A 25,543-nucleotide genomic window follows, 5' to 3' on the forward strand; every position below is an offset into this window, starting at 1 on the left:
AAAGGTGCCAATTTTTTCTATTTTCAGCAAATGGAGATGGTAAAACACTACTATGTGTCAGTTTTAACTGTTTAGGTACGTATAGGCCCGATCTCTAATTGTTTTTTTATAGTGCTTGCCTCACTTGAGGTGTGAAATTGTGGCATATTATTGTTATCAACAAAAAAAACACCTAATATTTTATCAAACCCCGTTCTAAAAACTAAAAAGTAGCATTTCATTCATTTTTTTTCCTCAGGTAAAGCGCATACGGCATATCCCCTGTTCATAGTTAACACGAAATTTAACAACAGACAAACAAACAGTACGTGCGCTGCAAGTAGTACAACTACCTACTAGTACAACTTTACAAATCGACACAGGCACACAGCTTAGCTAGCCATACAGCCATATTAACAGGCATCAACACGTACGTACTGGAGTAGGTAGGACTACTAACTATAACTACGCAGCATGACAACATACGCATATATATACATACATACATACACACCTGCGACGTATACACAACCACGTACTAGTAGCTAATTTCAAGTACAAGAAAATGAGATGAAGTTGATGGTAATCGATGAGATGGAGATGGATGGGGAGGATTCAGGGGCACTTGGGCCTCTTCCTGGGGCCGGCGGTGAGCATGTCGCGGTAGCAGGGGCACTCGTCGCGCGTCGACCCACTCCCCGTGGGCACGCAGTTGCACTCCTCGCAGCACAGCCCGCACGACCTCAGGCACCCGCTCCCCCGCCCCCTCCCCCTCCCGCACCGCACCGCGCACTTGCTCCCGCAGAACCCTGCAGCAAACGCCAATTTGTAGGCAACGGCACCACGCACGCATCGCAAACTCACAAATCGATCGGTTACCTGAAGCAGCGTCGCAAGGCTGCGGCCACGAGGCGGCCGCCACCACCACCAGGAGGAGAAGCATTAGCAGCGCGGCCCGGCGGGTCTTCATCGTTCGTCTTCGAACACACTCACGCAACACACACCTGAGACCAGCTCTCAGCTCGATCGATCTGCTCTTCTCACCTTGCAAGCCAAGATGGCTAAAGTCGTGGAAGGGGAGCAAAGCAAATATGCAATGCAGCTCAGGTCCGGAGGAGTACTAGTACAATTACTACTATCCCACATAAAGAGGCCGCTGGGCGCTGTGGGTCTGTGGGCAGGGAAGCATCTGGAGAGCGAGCGACGTGTCGAGCAGCTCGCGTGCCCGGCCTTGGCCAAAGGCGCCGGTGTGGTGTGGCCCACGCTTGCATGCTACTACTCCTCCAAATGTTGTGCCTGACCGGAAACGCTCATCGGTTGCCGCACCGCAACAGCGCGTAATCCGGTCCGTGAACGAGGGCCGCCGGATAATAACGCGCGCGTGACGCGTCCAGCCAAAAGCCCAAAGGTGTTTTCATCAGTAGACGTAGCGTACGACCGTCCGTCCCCGGTGGTAGCTACCTACTGTAGCATGAGACGGTACGGTGTGAAGTGCGACGCGACGCGCGCGGCCGGCGGCACGGGTTCTGGCACCTGCTCTTCAGCTCGTGGTACCTGCTGCGCCATCCGGCTTTTGGTCGCGTCGCGTATCGACTACTATTATTGGGAGTTACTACCACACCAACGGTCCAAAGCAACGGACGATCGATGTGGCAACCGATCGCGTGCCGTACGTCGGCCTATAGTAACTGTACAACAGTAAGAACCAAAAGCTCAGGAAGGATCGACGGTTTTCAATATACGGACAGTGTATTCTCTCGTCGCGGAGATTCGCGAACTAGACTCACCTCTAGTCGGCTCCGCCCCGATTACGATGCTAAGCAGGCGTTATTGAACAACGGAAATGTTTGTACCGCTGGCAGAGGTCGTTTTACTCATTTTGCTCTTCGCAAGGGAGTTGGAGCTTTATGGCTCCCATATTTCCCATCGATTGAACTACAAATAATAAGACAGCCCTAAAAGAATTAATGAGTTCTACTTTTATATTTGTATTAAAACTAAAAGCTAGACGTATAGATTGGATTTAGTCTTATGTTTATAGAATGATATATATGACATTGTAATTTATGTTACCAAATTTTTCCGCCAATATTTTAGGTGTTATGCAGAGTACGAGTGCATAATAAATGCTTGAGTTGTAAACTAATTTTCCCTACTGCTAAAGCCACACGGAGTGGTTTAATAGCTCCAATCGCCATTCACTGTCTCACGGCTCACCCCTTGAGTCCAAATAAATCGATAGGGTGGTGAGGCAGGATAGAACGAAGGTTAATGGTCAATACCTCAATGATGATGATTCATCAAGAATGTGGTGACTAATTAGCTATTTGGAGGTTTATGACGTCATACACTGCACTTATAGATCAAGAAATGGCTAGATCAAGAAGTGGCACTGCAGGATGATAAACAATAATTTTGGATATTCCATCTGTGCCACAATGTAATTAGTTCTGGGTTTAAATAATGTCCCAAATCTTATGACTTAAGTTCTCCTTTTGCCACTAAACTACCAATTCTTCCCCTAGAGTATCATCATCACAACTCACAAAAGAATGGCTCCATCCTCAATCCATCGTCGAGTAGATAATAAAGGCACACTAACAATAAACTGTTTTCAAGAAGATTCACGCCCCTCATCAAGGTGCACAGGTTGAATGGTAACTCTTCTATTTGATACAATAATCTCGTATGTGCACTCAACAAAGGATAAATCATCATGTTCTATAGCGCGCATGCTCTCTCTCTAAGCCAACCTATCGGATGTGGAGCAGAGCATGAATAAAGGAAATCAGTAGTCGTACATAGCTTATATATTAAGTACATTGGTGGGGCGAGGTGTATTCATTTGTGGAGGAAAACAAGTGAATTGCATGTGAAAGCACGCTCTACGGAAACATGGGACAAAGTTTGTAAACCTAAAAACAAAGAGGAGCATTTGCAATGTCAAAACATTCCAGTTTCATTGAAGCATTTGCATAAATTTTACAATACAAAAAATCTGCAATAATGGGTTTGATTGGTGTGGCTAGAGGTGAAGACGGGGCGGGTACGGTCGGATCACAACATTCCCATATCTTAACTCACATCTTACTTTAAATTCAGAATCGGGTACAGGTAGTATCGGATAACCCATCACCCATCCCGTATCCTATCTCATATTACTTTTATCGAATCGGATTCGGGAACAAATATTTTTTTATGTCCACTTCATGGATATTTAATGTAAGAAGACAATTAAAGTGCTAAAAAAAGATACATCAAGGAACAAATTATATAATATTACATGTGAGCTCATAAAAATAGTGATTAACTAATCTTTTATCATGTTTATAGGTGAATTTAAAATAGATTTTCACATATGTTTTATAATATGGGACATACGGGCGGATACAACTCTTCCCGTATCCTAACCCATATTTTTTACGGATTCAGGTTAGAACTCGGATAATATCGGGTATTCCGTTTTCTCTCCCATATTCCTCCCGCAATCCTCAGGTCGGTCAGGCGGACGGGAAATATCCGCCCCGTTTTCAGCCCTAGGTGTGGCAGAAAGCCACCAGAAGTATTCCTCAGGATCTCAACCGCACGTGCTTGTAAAGAAAAGGGTTCTTTTTGGGGAAGTATACACATATCAGAATTTTACTAAGTGATGTTGTGAAGATTTAGTCCTTGAATGGTTGAGAAGGAAGAAAATAGCAAACCCAAGACTAATTGTGGAAATACGGCATCAAGACTCTATGGTAAATGTAATTTTTCGATTTATTGAGTCTATGGTTATCGTACTATTGAGGGAATGCCACGAATTAGCTACGATTCAACCTTAATGTTCAGCGAACAATTTTTAAGTTTTCTTTCATTTGGCATCCAAATATTCAACGTGTCGGAATTTCCATTTTTCGTATGAACTAAACTCTCATATTATCACTTATCAAAAGTGATCGGAATATTTGATCCAGTATCAGTTTTTCCGAATAACTTAATTCTATGTTTGCGCATAAATTAATTGTTGATTGAAATTTCTGTTATGCTTCTCAGAATATCCGATGGATTGGACAATCTGTCTTTCAAGGGAACTGAGCTCTCTGTTTGGCTCAACGTGTTTTATTGGAATATTCGACTTAGTATTCGGAATATCCGATCGTCTGCAAAAATAGCGAGGCGCCTATAAATCGGGCATTGTTCTATCAACTAGATCGGAATGATTTCACTAAGTAGATCAAAAATGTTTCAATCGTTTAAAAGGCTGAAACACAACCAAATCACCTTATGAAATATTTTGCTAGAACGTATGAAACAACGGTTTTTTAAATATGTTTCACCATATATAAAAACAATGTTTCAGCAAATAGCGAAAGAATATTGCAATTTACTACAACATTTTATCTATACATAGTGAAACAACACGAGTATACTTGCTGAAACATTATTGGTGGAATAAAAAAATGAAACGGATTCCTTCAACAGAGCATTTCCGTAATATGTGGGTGATTTGTTGGAACGGCACGTGTGGTGGGGACGGCGCGGAGGCGCGGCGCCCGATTTTTTCAGCAAGGCGCGGGCACCCGATGCATGCGCACCCGCATCGGACGACCGATTTAAAGAATTTTCGGAAAAATAGGTCTGATCTTTCGTGTTTCTTAGCTTATTTTTTCAATCAAAGTTTCCTATTATATCATAATCGGAATATTTGACATGTAGTTTTTAAAAGACCGGAGTAGGCTTTTATCCGTTGACCGTTAGGAGTGCTTTTGAACTGGTGGGAACTTTTCAAGAAAACTCTTCTGTTTCAATCTTGGATCAGGTCGATCAGACATATGTGAACTCTATCAGTATCGTGGTACTCCTCACATGTACAACGAGATCTGAACTGATCTAAAAGAAGAAGAAACAGCTGGAGCCCACGCCAGGTACAAAATGCTGCTGAACTAATTATGGATGATGGCTGCGCGACTTGAAATGCACGTTCTAATCGCGTGCGTGCAGGGAGAGATCTTTACATACAATATCCATCGATTGCGACAAACTAACACTCAAAACAAGGAATCTGAATGTTAACACACAGGATGAATTCAGAGCAATTCTGAGAGCAAGAAAAAAATTCTTAAAAGATGAATTCGGAGCAAGAAAATACAGGATTAATTCTTTCAGAGCAGTTCAGAGAGTAAGTTCTTTTTTTTTTTCAAAAATGAATTCAGAGCAAATTTTGAGAGCAAGAAAAAAAAAATCTTAAAAAGATGAATTCGGAGCAAGAAAATACAGGATTAATTCTTTCAGAGCAGTTCGGAGAGTAAATTTTTTTTTTCGAAAAAAGAAATGGATACAGCTTACACGGGGTGTTGGGAGAATCGAACTCCCGACCTCTCGCACCCGAAGCGAGAATCATACCACTAGACCAAACACCCAACCTGAACTTTGGTTTTTCAAAAATTTAATTGTACTATTTTAGCTGTAACCTACTGTTTGTCTTAACCTTTAGCACCAATAGCTACATTTACACGGTTTCAGCATTTAGTTCCTTTTGCCTCTGCTACCCGTTCTAAAATATAACAAACTCTTAGAATTTAAATTTTATATCAACATATAATATTATTCTTCTCAATCAATTGTAACCTCCCATCTCTTAATATTTCCACCTACCTCATCTCGTAAAAACGTAAACTAATCACAATTAATTTCCCGCGTTAAATTTCACGCACTTTCTTTTTACCCGGATCTAACCTTTAAACACCTTATATTTTGGGCAATGTAGGAGTAATACTTCTAATCAAGAAGGGGTTCTTAGTTAATAGCACTAGGTAATTGTTGCATTTCTGAATCTGTAATAATGGCATAGGTTTAAAAAAAAAACATCGGCAACGGCCAGTCGTTGCAATCTATCGGCAACGGCAATGTGCAATGCATGTCGATCTACAGACTACAGGTCAGTCTGTCAGTCAGAGTTAGATCGAAACATGTCACCGTGGGAGAGAATTGAAGACATGAGAGATCGAAGAGATCGATTTATGAGATGAGATGATAATCCGTGACGAGAGAGGTCACAGCATTTGGAGGGACGCACAGCTCATAAAGTGAATAATCTTGCATTTGATCACATTAGTTTCAGACATGCGTCATTACACGGAGTAACTGAATACTGTAATCAAATGCAACAAAAGGTTATCTGCTTATATACATCCCCGTACTTTAACTTCGACACCTGCTGCTCGGTCGGCCGATTAACTGCATTGCACTGGGTGTTCAATCTACCAACATGCAGAGGAGCAGATGGTCTGTGTGCCTTTGCTCCATTCTGTCTTTCTATTTCACTACTCATTAATCCATCAATTCACACATCAGACTAAAGAGTTTCAGGATATACAACTAACACTGGATAAAAAAACCTCCCCAGTGTTTCCATCTGCAGCCAGTTATAACGGCACAACAGCAGCTGCACTTCTTCCCAACAAACTGAATCATCTCCGTCCTCTGTACAGATACAAAATGGTCATCCCCAAACCTGTAAATCTCCTCAATTTTACACCAGGCATCATCACAAATGGAGGTTTTTCATCTAGTCATGTATGTCCTCTTCTTTATCATGTCAAACTGTTGGTATGTTTGTGCTATGAAAATACGGCAATACCCCGGAAGATGAGATACAGTAGGAACGAGACATAAGCAAGCACCGCTGCGAAGAGAACTAAGCCGGATAATAGGCCTTTCACTTCTGAAGAGAAGAAATCCAACAAGAGGCAGCCATTGATTATTATCGGCACGGATGCGACTGCCCAAGTTGCAATCTGCATCAAAGATGACAGAATTCAGAATGCTCTACATACATGTGTATCTGTAACAATTAGGCAAAAACTAAACCTACTGAAACAGTAATACAATTGGCATCTGCTGATGATACAGAATCATAATGCAAGATCTAATAGATATTACATAGTCTTGGATTTACATAGGCAAATCAATTTCAAACAAAGCAAGAAAATCCAGCAGATTTCCATGACATAAGTGAGACTCCATAAGAAAACTCAAATATCACCAACCCATGAAGAACCTATTCAGAAGCTTGCAACTTAACTGGTTAACTTTGCGGCATAGAAAGATCTAGCACTCATGATAATCACTAGAAATGCTGTAAGGTGTGTAGCTAAGGCATATAACCTACAAGTACACCCTAATCATAAAGTGTCATCAGAAGTCAGAACCACAGTAGTCCTATACCACATTGATATTTGATGACTGCTTATCTTGACAAAAGAAAACTCTTAAGTGATTTATATAGTTCAACCAATTTTTAGCCTAAAAAAGGTTCGACCAATTGTTGCTTGTCAGTCACAAGTTTAAAATTTTAAATCCTGAAATGTGTTGATTTCTTACAAACATCAACACATGAAGTACTTACTTGCGTTCTCGGACCTATCTTAAACACTCCCATTACTTGCTCCTTGGATACCAATGTTATCAATGGGATGAGTGCAAATGGGATCTGAATTGACTGAAGCACATTAAGCCACTCATTCAGAACATCGAGTGCAGAATCAGATGTGTTAAAGTATACAGCAACAGTTATAGTTGGCACAATCGCAAAGCTTCTCGTGATCAATGCTCTGATCCATTTTTTCAACCGCCAGTTCAGGAATCCACTCATTATAAACTGTCCAGCGTAAGTTCCAGTTATGGTACTACTTGTGCCAGCTGCTAATAGCCCAATTCCCCAAATATAAAGGATAGGGAAAAAATCTTCCCCAAACTTCTCTTGTAGAAAATGTCCAGCATTCTCAAGGCCAATGTTACCTGCTTCTTTGGTTCCATAAAACCCTTTTGCAAACACTGTTGTGACAAATAAATTTATCATGAAGGGCACTACCAACGCCATGGTGGATTCAATGGTATAGTACCTCAGCGCTTCACGGACTTGATATTCCTTGTGTGGATCGATCTTTCTTGATTGTACAAGAGCAGAATGAAGGAAAACATTGTGGGGCGTGATAACACATCCAACAAGCCCAACAGCTTGGCTTATCACTCTTGAACTCAGCCTAGGAACCAGAATACCTACAGTACATAGTTTACATCACGGTCAGCTCGAGAACAATAGTACCAGAGAAATGTAGTCAAGCAAAGGATGCAAAAGAGAGAGATACACACCAATAATTATGTCTTTCCCGTTAGGCTTAGTTTTAAAAAACATCCAAGCAAACGACAAGGCCATTGTTGCTATCAGAACGGCAAATACAGCTTCCAACTTCCTCACCCCATAGTTTTCCAGGGAAAGAAAAAAAAAGCTGATGAAAAGTAAAGTTAGAAAGGAGTTTCGTAACTGTAGTGGAACAAACCCAATGATTCTTCTTCACAAAAGAAGAAGAAGAAGAAGAAAAGGAAGAAATACTACCATTAGTTGTTACAGGTGCTACATGCATTTATTCAGATCATATGCAAGAATGTGAACTCGATTTTCAGTTCTATTCGTATACGACAAGTCAACGTTTGGCCTCATAATGTTGGAGACTAGGGCTGTGTTTAGATCCAAAATTTGGATCCAAACTTTAGTCCTTTTCCATCACATCAACCTGTCATACACCCACAACTTTTCAGTCACATCATCTCCAATTTCAACCAAAATCCAAACTTTGCGCTGAACTAAACACAGCCTAGATAATGACTCTTGTCTAGAAGTTGTCTAGTATTTAAAATATTCTAGATAAAAGTAACTACTGTACATTTGAAAAATGCAGACAAATAGTTTCGTACGTGTGCTTTACGTTCTGAAGTTTAACAAAATGCATGTATGTTTTAAAAAATTGGGAAAAACATTAGGAACCTTTTCTGGACTATCATTCAGTGAACAAATTAGTTTTCACAATTCACATTCACCACTATGTCCATTTGTTATATTGGAATCACATGTAAGTGCATAAGCATAGCTAAGCTAGACCAGGACATAAAAACGGAACTACTGATTGTACAAACTGAAACTTGCTCGATCACGCTTAACATTTCGAAACTTATTAATGCAGCGGCATCGCCATTTTTTCTCTCTGTTTTTTAAGAATCACACTACAAATATGCAATGACCTAAATCTCAAAATTTTGGAAATATTGAGATGTAGTAACAAAATCTCCCGAACATCTCATCGTTTGGACAAAATGCCTACCAATGTTCGATAATTGGAAGTTTTGAACTCACAATGGCATCTGATCAAAAACCCAGAGAAAGAGGCGACAAAGCTTACCAATCCAATGCGGTGATGACAACGCCAACCCAGATGGGCAAGAAGCCGTTGCTGAGGATCTTGATGGCAATGGCGCTCCCGATGACCTCCTGGATGTCGGCGCTGACCATGGAGACCTCGGCCATGAGCCAGAGCGCGCGGCGCGCCCAGTCCGGGTACTCGTCGCGGCAGAGCTCGGCGAGGTGCTTCCCCGTGGCCACCCCGAGGCGCGCGGCGAGCAGCTGCACGAGCAGCCCCATGGCCGTGGCCCAGAAGAGCAGCCAGAGCAGCGTGTCTCCGGCGGTCGCGCCGGCCTGGAGGTCGCCCTCCAGGTTGCCCGGGTCCAGGAACGCGATGCTCATCAGGAACCCGGGCCCCGTGAAGAGCCACAGCTTGCGCCACGAGAAGGGCGGCGCGTGACCGCCGTAGTAGAGGTGCTCGTCGTCGGCGTCGGGGTCGTCGGGGTCGCTGGAGATGGAGACGACGATCTTCTGCGCCGGCTCGAACGCGCGCTCGACGAGGTCCTCGTCGGAGTAGGCGGAGAACAGGGACGGGTGGAGCAGGGAGCGCTCCTCGGCCGCCGAACGGCTGCCGAGTCCAGCGCCCGCGGCGCGCTCTCCCGCGGCGTCGGCGTCGGCGGCGGCGGCGGCGGCGGCGGCCATTGGACGAACAGGTGACCCGAACGCGCGAATGGTGGTGCCCCCCCGTCTGCCCGCGCGTGCTGCTCGTGGCGCTAATCAAGTGGTGGCTACCTCCGCTCCGCTCGTTTCGGCGGGCACCTATTTTTGGTGGAAACGCATGCTTGTTTTAGCCTCTCCAATGCTATCTCAAGCCATCTTCTCCGGCGCCGGCAACACGGGGGACGGCCGTCGAGTCGTGAGTCGCCGAAGAAAATTTGAAAATATACCGTCTATTTTTTTCTCTCACAAACATCCGAAATGTTATTTTATTCGCACAAATATATCGTTGATGTTACAGTGTCGCATGATGACGCGAGACCGCTTGCGCGCGGTGAGTTCGTGAGACCGAGTGGTCTCGCATACCCAAGCAGCGATACCGCTAATCACTGATTAATTATCTTGATTAGTGATTAATCTCTAATCATTCAATTACCAAAACGCTCTTACGAGGTCTCGTGCCGTCTGCTTGTGAGACCGTTTGGTATCGCGTCGCTGCCACGCGACACCACGGTCTCGCGTTATCATCGTGCGAGACCGTCGCATAACAGTTACCATAGAATATTTGTGCAAAAAAATGCATCAAAGAATATTTCTGAAAAAAAACAGAATTGCTATAAATATAACGCTATATTCCTTCCGAGTTTACTGTCGATTTTTTTCACCGTGCAATTAGTTTAGAGATTCGTTCATGTCCGGTTGGCGCTGGCGTGGACGAACGAAACAGGTGGACGGCGTCATCCACGCAAATCCACCCACACACGGCCGGTCCAACCGCGGCCGTCCACGAGTTCGCGCGGGGGTGGCCCACACGTCAGCGACGCGGGGTGTGGGGGGGAAAACCTTGCGAAGGGTAGGAATCCGAGTCCAGCTTTTGCCACCACACCACCACAAGAGCTAAAGAGGCCTATCGCCACCGGCGCGCGCGGCCCCGAGGGAAGCGAAGGTAAGGAATCGCTCGCGTCGCGTCGCCTCGACCCCCACCCACCGCACGCCGGCGACGGGAGGCCCACATGCCGACCGCCTCCTGCCTCCGCCCGCCGCTGCCCCACTCCTCCGCCGCCGCCTCCGCCTCGGCGGCGCGGGGGCTCCGCGTGCCCCTCCCTCCGCCGCCGCCGCCGCCGCAGCAGCAGCTGTTCCAGGCGGCGCTGCGGCTGCCGCGCAGGAGGCTCGCCGGGGTAGGGGTCGTGGCGGCGTCCGCGTCGCCCTTCGACGAGCTCTACGCGCGGGGGAGGCCCGCCCATGGCTCCTCCAAGGTAGTCATATTCCCCCTTCCTTGGTCGTATCGCCCACCCTCTGTCCCCCAATTGATTGAACAGTTCGATTGGTACTATTACCTGTTTATTTCTTTAAAAAAAATTCACGGGTGGTTTTTTTTGGGTATGGAGAGGTGATGCTTTCCATTTGCGTGCGCCTCAGATTTGGCTCGGTGAGCCCCCCTTTGTTTTGTTTGGCCCTCGCGCTGAATGATGCCGGGCGTTTGTATGAAAGGCTGGTGTTTTAACGCCACTAACTAGAAAATGATCTCGGCTGTGTGCAAAGATTAATATTTAGGTCTGTCTCCACCGTGGATGTTCATTACTTGTGATCAAAGTAAGGTTGCTACTTCCTGCGGATTCGAATACACAAGTGGAAGTTTTATTGACAGAGAGAGTCTGCTTCAATATTCTGTTGAGATTTCATGCTAGCCTCTGTTCTAGGCTTAGAAATGTGTGACTTACTATTCCAAGGATTCTGAATAGGTGTGGTGTGTTGTAAAGTAGTAAACCGGTGACTGCTGCAAGTCCAAATTTCAGATATGATTCTTGGTAGATCATTACAAAGAGTAGGCATTTAGCTACCTTAATTTATGATTGACTGGTATTTTAGTCCATGGTGTAACATTTTTTTTCCCTATTGTGGTAATGATAGAGTGAGAGAGATTTGTGTTTTCACCTGAAAGGGCATATTTGTTTTCACCTGTAAGGACACAGCCCGGTCTTGTTAACTTCAAGTGTGAGTTATGAAATAAAAGGTACAAATATGCAAATGCAAAGAATGGCAATTGAATGTTGTCAGCCTGGTTGATGTGCTGTGTGCTATATTGGTGAGGAACCATAAGCAAAGGAGCTCCAGAAATGGATGTATGGCCCTTATTTATATTTTAGTCAAAATAGTATTGATTGTTACATACATAATCTATATGTTTTTTTATCATATTTCTTTAATTCTGCTTAGGATAATTAACCTGCAAGTACTGAGTGACGCTAGGCCATATTGTTCTGGACAGTTGACATGCTAAGTCTGTGTCTGTAATGGCCTACCATGTTTGGATGTTCGTTGTTGTGTTGATATGATGTTGCACTCATTTCTCAAACTATCTGTTAGAATGAACAATTCGCCATCACTAATTAAATGCAGAATGTGAGCTAGGGAATGACAGTCGTGATCTCATGAAATGGAGTTAACAATATGATTTTCCTTGGGTTATTTCTTTCTGAATGGAGTAGCAGGATCACCTCTCACTTGTCCTATGTGCATGAAACATGATCATCTCAGGTGTATTATGCATCTGAAATGCTTGTCATGTTCAAATTGGTGAAGGATACATTGCAAAACTTATGCTTTGTTCAGGGATTTTTACATGAAGAAATATCTGCGTAATCTTATTAACTCTCATCAACAAAACTTAATTCTATTGGGAATTGTTTTGGTGATTCTATAATGCTGCATTTAATGGTTATTTGTATGATCTGCTTGTAGAAATCTATCCTATGGAACTTGATCCAAGACATAGAGCCTTTGGATCTAAGTGTCATTCAGAAAGATGTTCCTCCTGAAACAGTTGATGCAATGAAGAGGACTATCTCTGGCATGTTGGGCCTGCTTCCATCAGATCAGTTCCGTGTTGTTGTAGAAGCCCTTTGGAATCCCTTCTTCAAGTTGTTGGTATCTTCAATTATGACCGGGTATGTTTTTAGTTGAAGGATACCTTTTGTGTTATTTTTAAGGAAGTTTGAGGTATTGGTAGCTGGTCAAATAGAAGTCAGAGTCAACATTGATCAGCTTTCTGAAGTTCTAAATCACCATTGAATGACCTCATGTGAAACTTCAAAAAAAAAAAACTCTTTTTGTTAAATAGTGAAGAACAATTGTGTGTGGACAGCATATACTGAAAATGCATGTATTTAATAATTTGTGTTACTGGTACCCCTGGTATATTATTATTTTTTTAAAGGGGTCTCATTTCCCCCTGGAAAGTGATATTATCGTGCCTCTACAATACCATGTTGATTTCCTGGTTCTTTCTTCTTGGAAGTTGACAATTGACCACATTTTTTAAATGTTGTAGTCGTGCCTCTACAATACCATGTTGATTTCCTGGTTCTATCTTCTTGGAAGTTGACAATTGACCACATTTTTTAAATGCTGTAGTCCATCCTGCTTGTATAGCTTCTGTTTGCATGAACTGTTTGAGGTTAGTGTTCTTTATTGTGTAATTCACTGCTGCTTGATGTGGCTGGGATTCCTTGTTTGTACTATCCAGGATAGAATACATCTCTCATGTTTAGTTTTCTTGATAGCGTTTGAGTTGGTAGTTAATACCTGACCCTTCATTATTTTTACTGCAAACTGATAGCAACCTGCTTAAGAAGGTTTAAAAATTTCGATTGCCTTTCCATCAGATCTACCGGCTTATATGATACAGACCTATCTACCATGTGGTAACTGATAATTCTTGTAATAATTTTTATAATACTTATATACTGTATATATGTAATTGCTGAGATAGCAAGAGCATGTCTTATTTTAAGCATATATTGTCAGTAATAATACTGAATTGTTTATTTATTAATGTGTGTGTACCTTCAACAAGAGCGCAGATCTATGCATGTGCTAGGACCATAGGAGGCTTTAAGACTTACTAATTAATTCATCTGTTCATCCAGGTATACTCTGCGTAATGCTGAATACAGGCTCTCTTTTGAAAGAAACCTAGAGCTTTCAGAAGAAGATTCGGAAGGTCAAAATAGAGATATCTCTGAAGACAATCATCATAACATCAATTTGGGTAGCCCTGTCACAATTTTCAGATTATCTGAAGAAGACATGCTACAAGACACTGAAAAAAATGATGAAGAATTACCATGTGAAACTGTGGGGGAAGATCTTGGTAACTTGACACCTCAAGCGGAAGATTACATAATCCAATTGCAGTCTCGATTGGATGCCATGAAAAAGGTGATTGAAGTTTCATTCTTTGTCTCCCTGACTAGGTAGTCGAAATAGTGGTGGATAAAATTTGTTCTATTTTTTGTTATTATCTCCACCATTCTACTACTCTTCCCAGCATCAGTCCTGAAAAGATCATCAAATTCATTGTTCGCTATCTTTTGGGAATTGTTTATGTATTAACTGTGTTAATTATGGCTCGTTTCTCCCTGCTCTTCATTTTGTTCATAAGTCCTTTTCACAACCAAGCCAAATATCAAAATTTGCTTGTAGTATATGTAACTTGTCAGACCCTTCTATTTTTCTTCTGTAGCCATTAGTTATTGCAAGTCATTGCAGATACATGATTTAGTATTGTGCATATGCACTAACCAAATTGCACCGGCAGTCTGAAATATTATGATACTCAAAACATCATAAAGAAGTCTCCTATTTTGAGATTTTTTTTTCTTTGCTTTGCCCTGTTGAGATTTTATCTAACATTCATTATATTTTGATTTTAAGTAGATTCGCAAAACTGTACTACAATTGCCAAAGCTATCACAAGACCATGTTTTTACCAAAAAAAATAAATTCAGTGAAGGGCACATTTTGTTGCAGAACATTTCAACAAAACTACATAAAACCCAGCAAGCCTCTGACGTCCCAGGGCCAGTCAATAATGTTACATGTGGGCTGTTTCTGTATCTTGTTACATGGTGTTGGTTGCAAAACATAAATAATTCATAAAAAAAAAGTGTAGTTTTGCAGTAGTTGTGGCAATTCTTAGTGTAGTTTTGCAAATGTTACTGTTATATTTTTCTTCAGTTGTGGAGGCATACTGTGCATGGTGTACATCAGCATCATTATAGTTGCATTCCGCTTGTCTCACAGACCTTTAAGCCTGACGTCCTGAGCGCTTGTGAAAACAGCAAGGGATTTTGCAAAGCGACACGCAAGAATTAATCCATATGCTAAAGTGCATGTTGCTTTCTAATTCATGCCAATGTTATGAAAAATATCTTGTTTGATAATTTATCTTCTGACGATATGCATTTTCTCAAAAAAAAAATGCAGGAATTGCATGATCTTAGGAGGAAAAATTCTGCTCTGCAAATGCAGCAGTTTGTTGGAGAAGAAAAAAATGATTTGCTGGACTATCTAAGATCACTAACACCAGAAAAGGTTTGTTCTATGTTGACACTCTTGAAAACTTCTGATGTTACATTTCAATTGCTTAATGATGATACATTGTTGGTAATATAATTTTCAAACCCACAAAACAATAGATTGATGTCGGGTTCCCTATCTGTTCAATGTCCTAACTAGCTGCTTTGCACAGGTTGCTGAACTCTCAGAGTCTACCTCTCCCGGAGTGCAAGAGGCTATCCACTCCGTGGTGCATGGTTTGCTTGCAACTCTTTCCCCCAAGATACACTCGAAGGCCCCTCCTCCACTAGGTAATGCTTCTGGGGGTGTACTGAATCTTGGGGGTGAGGATGATGACTGTGCAGAGCTTGTGGAGAATGCATCCCTACCTTTTCAGCCCCTAATATCTGTTCCCCGTGATTACCTTGCACGTTTGCTATTCTGGTATAGAACACAAACTTTCTTGGCCTTGCTTACTTGGAGTTGTTCTTACTATCATATCAAAGTGATTGACCTTTTGCTCTTTGTGTTGTTCAGGTGCATGCTCTTGGGTCACTACATCCGAGGTCTTGAGTACAGGTTAGAATTGGCGCAGCTTCTGAGGATATCTACCGATGTAGAGTCTTTCCCCAGTGGTGATGATCTTATCATTTGAGAAAGCTTTGACCGGTTGATCGATGTTGTTAACCAATCCCAAAGGAAATGGTTTGGCTGAGAGATGGTGGAGGCGGCCACACTGCATTTCTCCTCAGAAAGATGCTCTAACCAGTAGAGCTCGGAACCCCGGCAGGTCTTGTAAAGTCAGGCAAACAGCTATTCGGGTGTAAAGTTAGTGTTATATATTGATGCGAATAATCACTCTTTTCTTCTTTTATTTTATACTGTGAAATATGAAAGGAACTTGGTTGCTCTTATTGTTAATCATATGATAGATCTGTGGATAGGCATCTTTGTATTCTAGTTTGTATGTATTTGGTGATGTGTTCCAGCTTAGTGCTGTTACATTTTTGAGCCTCGAGTTTGACGTGAACATTACGTCCTTCTGTACTGTTTTGATGGATGAGCCTAGCTATGCAGTCGTACTATTCATCGGGGAGAATTTAAATTTGGCATCTTAGAAGAAAATCGGCTTGAAAAATACCACTTCAAATATTGTAATTATTCAAATTTCACTCTTCATGATTTGTCAATTCTATGTTTGCTATTACTCCCGTTATAATACGATTGTTTGCTAGCACCAATTGACGTTTTAGTTTGCTAGCACCAATTGACGTTTTAGTTCCCTTCGACCAAACTTTGGTTTGGAATTTATTTTAATATATTTATCATTAAAGTGGCATTGAATCGAATAACTTGTGCTTCAAAGAAAATCAATGAAATATGAACTATAAAGCTGATGTGATGTAGGTTTTCACAAATTTTGGATATGAGAGGCACAAGGATATAAATTTCCTAGTCAACGTGGAGAAAATTGAATGTCACTTCAAAGATTACCAGCTCCAAAAAAAATGCCACTTCAAATATTATGAAATGGAAGAGTATGAAGATAACACTGAATCTTCAATCTTCAGCTCCTTCACTTGCTAATTCAGGTGTATTGTCTTTAATCAGTGCATGTTTTGCTAGAAGGAGGCCATCAGCAATAAGATAATATGTACTTGGAGGATGAGTTGGCCTCAATTAATATGTAAAACTTCAGGATTCTTGATTGGTGGAAGGTGGCTGGGACACAATATTCTACATCGAGGAAAGTAGCACGAGACATATTTGTCATTCCAGATAGCACAGTTACATCAGAGGCTGCAATTAGCACTAGTGGGAGGGTTCTTAATTAGTGAGCACCATAGCCGACACGCTTTAGATATCTTGGAGGCCTTAATGTGTTCCCAAAATTGGCTACGAAACAAGTACAAAGGTGTATATGTTGTATCATTCATTCATCTTGTGTTCAATGATATTTTCCAATGTCATGGTTGCATAATAATCATTACAACTATGTGTTTGTAGATGCTGATAATGAAGAACCTGCAAGCTTTTGGAGTTGTCTTCAAGAGATCCAAGATAAAGATGGAGGTATTGTTTTAAAACTGAAAATAATTGTCTAATGCATTGTACTCTTCTCATTTCCTTGCTATCAAATAATTGACTAATGCCCATATATTTTGCTTGTTCTTGCATGCATGGACTTGCACTGGCCTTGAAACATGAAGACGGTGCCTTCTAAGCTACCTCATATAGTCCGTAGTACTTCTATATTTGGGTCATCAAGTGCCTTGATGTTGTAAGCTTTTGGCATCACTTTTGGATATTTGGCACAAATACTGTTGTTTTGGACAACCTTAGCATGTGCATGCATGATGCTTATTTGTGTATTTTGTGAATCATGTTGATCCACTGGATGTTGGAGCCCTAGACTCATTGTTGCTGTCATTTTGTGAATATGTGCTTATTTGTGAAATTTGTGCCCTAGACTCATATATCATTTTGTGACTCATATGATTCTTATTTGTGTTTTGCCTGATGAAGTAATGATGAATGATCCTGCGAATGTGACCTACAGTTTGTTGATTTGTTGAGTGGAGTATTTTGGATATATATTGATATGATGTACTGTTGATTTATGATCCTATGACCTATAGTTTGTTGAGTGGATTATTTTGGAAAAATATTGACGTGATGTAGTGTTGATTTGTGTTCCGTTGCATATTTATGTATGATTTGAAGATAGATATGTTGTTTAAGCAGGACAGGGCAACGGCGGGGATAAATTCACCGCCCCGGGGATAAATTCACCTTGCGGGGATCAGGACTGGATAAAATATAGCCCCGTCGTGGTTGGCGGGGGTGAGGACAAGGACAGGGATGCATATGTGATCACCGACGGCGAATTCCCATTGCCATCTCTAAGTCAACTTCTGTGTGATCGTGTTAATCGGCGTGCATACACACATGCAGTTGATAGGCCTCGGCCAAGACCAGGGGGCACATGGTGGACGGATTCCTAACGTGCGGTGTAGCCCAGCGGCAATTCTCAGTGCCGTACAGATGAAGCACCTCGCCATGCACGAAGACGACGCAATGGCGACAATATGCACACGTGTGCGGTTGCCGATGAGCATGCCATCTGGTTAGCGTGTTGATGTCCTAGTAGCTGCTCGTAGCCATCCTTAGTAGGCGTGCAGGCGTGCGCATCAGCCGTCTACCCGAGCGAGTCAGATTACACGCCCATCGCACCTACGTGTGCATGGCCATGTTGGAAGCTCGAGCTCGGCTCGTCTGGAGCTCGAGTCGAGCTCGAATCAAGCCTAGAATGAGTCGAGCTCGAGGAGCTCGAGATCCTCGAGCTTTTTTGACAGGCCTACTGAGTATTGAGGTGGGCAGTTGTCACACCCTAAAAATCCCAAATATATAATTTGTTGTTTAATTGGAATTATTAGAATTTATTTTAAAAGCCTAGAAGAGAAGATCTAATTTTAAATAATAAATTCCAATATAAAATTGGGCCAGATAAAATTTTATTAAATACTTTACTTGATTCTATAGTTCCTAGATTTTTCTGGGATTTATTTGAGCCAAGGAAGTATTTTTAATAAATGGAATTGCATTTCATGAATAATTTAAATTGAAAAAGGTTTTAAAAAGTTCTCTTTTGGCTTTGGGCCGAAAGTCGGCCCAAACCTCTCTCTCTCCCTCGGCCCAAGCCGGCCCGCAGCCAAGCCGCCCGCGCGCGCGCGTTCGCCCGCTGACAGGTGGGGCCCGCCTGTTAGGCCCGTCGTCTACCTCGCGCCGTCGCCGCGGCCGAACCCTAGCCGAGCCACCGCCGTCTCCTTCCAAATTCGGCCGTGCCTTTCCGTTTCCGGTTGAATCAATTGAGGGGAAACGATCTTCTCGATCTCCTCTATCTTTTCCCTTTTGGAATCATCGGCTAATTCGGTTTGGAAATCTGTGGATTCGAGTTTGATTCGGATCGATCTCTCTCCTCCGAGCCCTAACTTTCCATCGCCGCCGCCGACCGCCGTGGGCCTTCGCCGCCGCCCCCTAGCCCCTATAAAAGGACCCCCAAGCCCTCCGCTACCCGTCGCCACCCTCGCCTTCGTCTCTCGTCGCCGGTAGAGCCCTAGCACCGTGCAGCCGTGCGCCGCCGTCACCGCCGCTGGTCCAGCCGTGCGTCGCCGTCGCTCCGGTCGTCGTCGCCACTCGGGAAGGTCGCCATCGTGATCGCCAAGCCGTCGCCGACCTCGTCTGCCCCTCCGTTTTCGCCGAGGACCGCCGGAACATCGCCGCCGTCGTCGAGCCGAAGGTCGCCGCCGTTTCAACCTCATCACCGTCGCTGTCCGTTGATCTTCCGCCGCTGCTTTGGTCACCGGTGAGTTCGCCGTGCTGTCCGCAACCTGTAGATGCCTTTCGTTAGCGCCGTCGTGCCGTAGTTCGCCGGCGAGCTTGCGCCGTCCGAGCCGTCGCCGGTGATGACGTCATCGCCGATGTCATCGTCGCCGTGTCTCGTGGAACGGCCGTGGACCGCTAGATCTCGGCCGTTCGTTTGGTAAGGTTAGATCTCGACCGTTCGTTCCCGTGAGCCGCCGCCGTGCACCCGGTCCACCTTGAACCCTAGCCGTTGACGCAATAATCCTCTTTTCCTTTTCAAAAATAATTCATTATTGCGTCATAATTCCATTAAAATCTATATAAATGATTTAATCCGATTTAATCTTTGAAAATTCATAACTAATTCATCTTAGCTCGGATTTAGTTGGTTTAAGTCTCTAAATTTTTCTAAAATTGAGATTTACATGTTAAAAATATCCACATGTACTGTTCATGCTTGTTTATGTGTTGTTTTGGTGATTTTGTTCTTTTCTCTTTAGATTCCGAAGTTCCCGGAGAGTCCGATTTTGCAGGAGAAGACTTTGAGGAATTCCAAGGCCAGCAAGGCAAGTCACACAGATCCCAAACAACCCTTTGAGCATATTGATCCCGTTTAAAGCTATTGTTTCTATTCAACTATTGCATTTATTTTCGAATGTCATTGGGTGGAATTAACCTATTGTTTGTTATAGCCCTTTTGTTCTTGATTACTTTATTCCTTGATACCTTGGGTTATTGTAACTTGACTAGTTGAGCTTTATATATGGGTTCAGCTGGATATTAGATATAATTGCTTAGCCATGCTTAGAAACATTAGCACACTATTGGGATAACTTATGATTCACTATTATTTAATGATGGCTTAATAATAGCTCACGATGGTTAATCGTGATTGGTTAATTAATTAATTTGCCAACTAAAACCTGACAATGGTGGGTTGTGAGCATATGGTTTTGATGGTTGTGCTCATGACAATTAAGGACCGGTTTACGATTTTCGGTTGTGAAACATTAACCGTGCCAACCACAAGCCAGCGTGGGCAACGGCTTTACTTTTTGTATAGTATGGTTCATAGTAGAGCACCAGACTGTGAAGTGGCGGAGATAAGCCCACGGGGGTCGCTGGGGAGTCCATACCTTACTTATAAGGGGGTGATTATGATCCGGGAACGGTGTACTACTTTGAATTGTATTATATAGAGGGTATTGTCACAATCTCTATTCGGGTACTTGTCAAATATCGCGACGCATGGTTGACATGATGTTGAGGTTGTGTCTTGTGGGTACAGTGATACACCTCTGGCCAGAGTTTAAACTATTCGAATAGCCGTGCCCGCGGTAATGGGCGGGTCTAACAATGTCTTTCGTGATTAGTCTCACACTTCTCACCCTATTAAATGATGATGTTTAGCTCCTGGTTTGGAATGATTAATTCCTGGTTTGGAGATAGAACTGTGCAGCCAGGATTGGTTGTTCAGAATGGTTGGGCCTATGCAACAGGGTATGTTGTATAGCGTTGGATTAATATTGTTTAATTATTACTTAACTGTTTTATTAAATTCTGAAATATTTATTAAATCCTGTTTATGCAAATGAGACCATATTATGCCATCCTTTGTTATCCTGTGCATTTGCATTTGCTGCGTGGCTTGCTGAGTATGTCATATACTCACCTTGCAATCATTCATCAGAGGAGGAGTTCTACAGTGATGCTGATGGAGTGGATGATTAGGCGTAGCCCTGGTCAAGCTGCCTGTGGAGAGGAGACGCCTGCGCTGTTTCTTTTAATTTTTCGCTGCTTAGAACTTTATTGATTGAGAGGAACTATCTACCTCTGTAATGACATTTTATTCGCTTATTAATTAGAGTAATAATTGTACTCTATTATCAATTTGTTATTGTGTGCCTCGGCTGATTCCTGTATGAGGGTTTACACACGTGTAAGCGTTTGGAATTTTGGATAGAAATTCCGGGCGTGACAGTAGTAGAATGTAGATATCTTTTTCTAGTATGGACTTTTGCCTAGTGATTCTTTTTACTAGGCAATGGCATACTGCTTACGATCATAGATGAATATATATCTTGTTATAGTTCTCCAGGAAAGTGAGGTATACAATTATAATCAATCGATTAAAAATAGATATGTCAATTTATTGTTTTTTAAAAAATAATGAGCGACTAAGAACCTTTTTTCTTAGTTATTTTTTTAGTTTGACCAAATTTATAGAAAAATTAGCAACATTTATGAACCGAAATTATTTTCATTAAATTTAACATTGAATATATTTTGATACGATGTTTGTTTTGTATTGAAAATAATACTATATTTTGCTACATACTTCTATCTGGTTCTAGCTTATTATATTTTAGGATGGAGTGAATATTTGGTCAAACTTATAATATGAAACATCAAACAACTTATAACTAGTTGGATGGCCCGCACAATTGTGCGGCTAGCTTCCGTACAAAATTATTGAATCTTTTTACACATGATTTTCTTTTAAAAAATTTAAACAGTCATCTTGTTGTTTCAGGATTTTAAAAAGTTCAACATTGTTATCATTAGGTTTTCAATTTTATAGTCTTTAAAAATCAGATCAGTATCCACCCCTTACTTCTATGCCACGCTTTATTTGGCCTGCCATGACTTCATTTCATCCTCATTGGGATCTTTTAAAAATCAGACCCTATAGTTTTTATAGTTTATTGTCTTATAATTTCGTCTTTATAATTTTTTAAATTCCATCAAATGCCGCCTGTTGCACAACCTTGTTGAGATTTTAAAAATCGAATCCGGCCACTGTTTTTTTTTTTACTTTCTAGAAATCATGTCAACTGTCGCAACCCCACGCCTTCACGGTCTGCCTGCCGCCCCTTCTCTTAATTATCATTGGGATTTTATTTTATAGTTTTTATATGTCCCATCAACCACTACCACCCTACTTCATTAGCTTTCCTGGTGCCCTCTTCCTCGTTTATTGTTATTAGCCATCATTGTGTTTTAGACAGATTGCTCTTTTAATGTTTCTTATTTTTTATTCTGATTTATTGTTATTTCTAAATTATATTTTTTACTTGAACTCTCATTTTTTCTAACTTTGGAATTTATTTTATCTTTTATTTTTATTTTTAATTAATATTGTTTTGTTTCCTACACATATTGTTTCCGATATTTCTTATTTTTATTTTAAATTTCAGTTATTTCTAAATTCAATTCCTAGTTGAACTCTCCATTTCTTTTTCTATAATTAATGTGAGAATTTATAGACTTCACATATAATAAAATTATACAAATAAACTGATCCCTCTTTATTGACTACTACTGTTGTTTTTTCACATGAGATTAATGTGGGCCTAAAATTATCGTGCGTATTTTAGTTGACAAATTGATAAAACATACTGCATAAGATGGATCGGCGCATGTGGTCACAGTGGCAACTATATGTCTGCATGAATTTGGAGCGTAGATGAACTTGCTTTGAACTCTGCTTTCCCCCCCTTTTCTTTCTCTCTCTCAATCAGAGATATTCTAGGCCAAACACTATCAGGACTTGACTCTACGTATATACGTACCGGATAGAGTTTGTTTCATATTATTTTTCCTATTCGTACAGGATAGAGTTTGTTTCACAGTATTTTTTCTGATAAATCTATACCTTTTAATCTAGATCTATTATAATCTAACGAAGTAGCTTTTTTTTTTCTTTTTCTCCGATTAACGTGGGAATTTCTAGCATCCACAGCGAACGTAATGTCTCCTTTCAAGATATTTTGCTACATACTTCTATCCGGTTCTAGGTTATTATATTTTAGGATGGAGCGATGTCGCGTCCCAAATCGATCCTAAAATACATCCTTTAAATTATGCCTAGAATAATTAAAATGCCTGTGAAAGCCTTCAAAAATTAAAATGTGCAAAGTTAAAAGTCAAATAGGGCTTGGAGGATTTTTGTATATTTCCTAAAAGCCTAAAATGTGTAAATAAATTTTAGTGGAATTTTCAGAGCACAAATAATAATTATTAAGAAATAAACAAAGTTAAAATGATTTTATAAAAAGAAAAACCCTAAAATCCCTCCTTCTCTCTAATGGGCCGAATTCGGCCCATCTCCCTCCCCCTCTCTCCTCCTCCCCGCGGCCCACTCGGCCTCCTCCCCGCGCGCGTGTCGCTGACGGGCGGGCCCGCCCGCCACCCTCGCTGACGGGTGGGGCCCACCCGTCATCCCCTTCCTCCCGCCGCCCCCGCTGCCTCGCCCACGCCTAGCACCGCCGCCGCCGCGAATCCCGCCGCCTCCCGCCGTCCCCGCGCGCAATAAAGTGGGGGGAATTATTCCCCGGGATCCCCTCCCTCTTTCCCCTCATTTTTCCCTCCCTCTCTCCCTCGGATTCGTTTGGAAACCTCTCCCCTAACCTCGCCGGCGCCATTAATGGCGGCCGGGTCTCCCGCGCCCATTTCCCCCTCCTCCGGCCGCCCTCTCTCACTCCCAACCCTATATAAACCCTCCCCGAGCTCCCCACCTCCGTTTCCGCCACTCACCGCCCTCTCTCCTCGCCGGAATCGAGCTCGCGCCGTCGCTCTCTCTCTCCGCCGTCGCCGCCGAGCTCCGGTCCGCCGCCGTCGTCGCCCCGGACCACCTCCCACCTCGGCGCCGCCTCCTTCGACTTCGCCGCATCCTCGCCGACCTCGTCCACCCCTCCGTTTCGCTCGCCGACCGCCGGAGCGCCGTCGACCCCGTCCACCCGAGCCGCGCCGCCGCCTTCCTCCACTCCGGTCGCCGTTTCCGTCGTCGCCGTTGCCCTCGGGGTGAGCCGTGGACCGCCGCCTCCTTTCCCCCTTCCCTCCCCTCTCTCGGCCACTGCTCCGCCGTGCCGGTGGTCGCCGGTGGCGACCATCGGGACGCGGGCGCTGCCTCCCGCCGGCCGCGTCGACGTGGCCGCCTCCGGGCGCGCCTAGCGGCTGCCGCATGGGGCCCGGCTGTCAGCCGCCCGCGCCCTCGGGTGTGGCTGACGCGTGGGGCCCACGGCGCCGGCCGGTGTGAGCCGGGTGCACCCGGTCCACCGTGGACCGTGAGACTGCCGCGTGGGTCCCACTCCCGTGGACCCGGTCCGCGCGCCCTCTCCCCCGGTTGACGCAATAAATCTCTTTTTAATTAAAATTTAAATGAAGAAATTCGTAAATATTCATTTAAAGAGCATATAAACTTCAAATGGCCATAACTTGGCCATTTGAACTCGGAATTGGACCGTTCAAGTCTCTAATTTTTCCTTAAGAAGTCAAGAACTCATTTTTGTGCTTTGTTCCTGCTTGTCATATGGAGTTTATTAGAGTAAAAGCCCTTTTCTTTTCCGTTGGTCGTGTAGACGCTGCAGCTTCGGAAGATCCGCTCTTCGTGGAGGTTGAAGCCGACGTTTGGGAAAGCGAGCAAGGCAAGTCACATCATTCTTTGAACATATTGGATCCTAGTTTATAAAATTATTTTGATTTAAATTATTGCATTATCGCTTTATTTAAATTCCCGCGTTATCACTGTTTTATTTAGCCATGCCTATTTACCTTTGTTATGACCTTATTATTGTTGTTATTGTTATTATTACCTTGTTCACCCTAGAATAAACAAAACCCCAACTAGTGGGCACTCTATTCATGGTTCCACTAGTATGAAGTTAGGTAGATGCTTCGCTGATTAATTAGGCAACATTAGGTGGTTTTATAACTCTAGACTTTAATATTCATATCACTTGGACATATTGGAATGGTTGGATTATTGTGGAATTGGATGCACACCTCCCCCTCTATTCAAAACTCTCAAAATGGTTTTAGGCTGGGCTTGGGGTGCATGGATTTGATAGTAGCACCTCGGCCACATAAGGACCGGTCTTCGGGCCTCTGTTGCAAAGCACTACCGTACTTCCACATGTCTAGTGGGTAAGGCTTAGTTTGTGGCTCAGTCTGGTTATAAACAAAAGTACACGGATAGAGATG

General features: G+C 42.8%; 3 protein-coding genes, 1 long non-coding RNA gene and 1 other non-coding gene across 5 annotated transcripts; 2 read left to right on the forward strand and 3 right to left on the reverse strand.

Moving 5' to 3' along the window:
• Nucleotides 1-309: 309 nt before the first annotated feature.
• On the reverse strand, nucleotides 310-1,098 carry LOC4333418 (peamaclein). Its single transcript, XM_015773719.3, has 2 exons — nucleotides 859-1,098; nucleotides 310-788 (listed from the first exon to the last, which is right to left on the reverse strand). Exons 1-2 carry the CDS (start codon nucleotides 947-949, stop codon nucleotides 595-597), a joined length of 285 nt encoding a protein of 94 aa, XP_015629205.1. The 5' UTR covers nucleotides 950-1,098; the 3' UTR covers nucleotides 310-594.
• A 4,211-nt stretch (nucleotides 1,099-5,309) lies between these two features.
• TRNAP-CGG (transfer RNA proline (anticodon CGG)) lies at nucleotides 5,310-5,381 on the reverse strand. Its single transcript has one exon. It is a non-coding gene; the product is annotated as a tRNA-Pro (tRNA).
• A 662-nt stretch (nucleotides 5,382-6,043) lies between these two features.
• On the reverse strand, nucleotides 6,044-9,959 carry LOC4333420 (metal transporter Nramp6-like). Its single transcript, XM_015774476.3, has 4 exons — nucleotides 9,201-9,959; nucleotides 8,116-8,252; nucleotides 7,370-8,022; nucleotides 6,044-6,758 (listed from the first exon to the last, which is right to left on the reverse strand). The coding sequence occupies exons 1-4, from the start codon at nucleotides 9,839-9,841 to the stop codon at nucleotides 6,582-6,584; spliced, it is 1,608 nt and encodes a 535-aa protein (XP_015629962.1). The 5' UTR covers nucleotides 9,842-9,959; the 3' UTR covers nucleotides 6,044-6,581.
• Nucleotides 9,960-10,725: 766 nt separating this feature from the next.
• LOC4333421 (uncharacterized) lies at nucleotides 10,726-16,295 on the forward strand. Its single transcript, XM_015776952.3, has 6 exons — nucleotides 10,726-11,112; nucleotides 12,599-12,804; nucleotides 13,786-14,077; nucleotides 15,125-15,232; nucleotides 15,390-15,640; nucleotides 15,734-16,295. Exons 1-6 carry the CDS (start codon nucleotides 10,870-10,872, stop codon nucleotides 15,849-15,851), a joined length of 1,218 nt encoding a protein of 405 aa, XP_015632438.1. The 5' UTR covers nucleotides 10,726-10,869; the 3' UTR covers nucleotides 15,852-16,295.
• A 906-nt stretch (nucleotides 16,296-17,201) lies between these two features.
• LOC136355524 (uncharacterized) lies at nucleotides 17,202-17,671 on the forward strand. The gene is made up of 2 exons (XR_010739794.1): nucleotides 17,202-17,269; nucleotides 17,407-17,671. It is a non-coding gene; the product is annotated as an uncharacterized lncRNA (long non-coding RNA).
• The last annotated feature ends 7,872 nt before the right edge of the window (nucleotides 17,672-25,543 follow it).

Source organism: Oryza sativa, chromosome 3, assembly GCF_034140825.1.
Source record: "Oryza sativa Japonica Group chromosome 3, ASM3414082v1".
Taxonomy (NCBI): domain Eukaryota; kingdom Viridiplantae; phylum Streptophyta; class Magnoliopsida; order Poales; family Poaceae; genus Oryza; species Oryza sativa.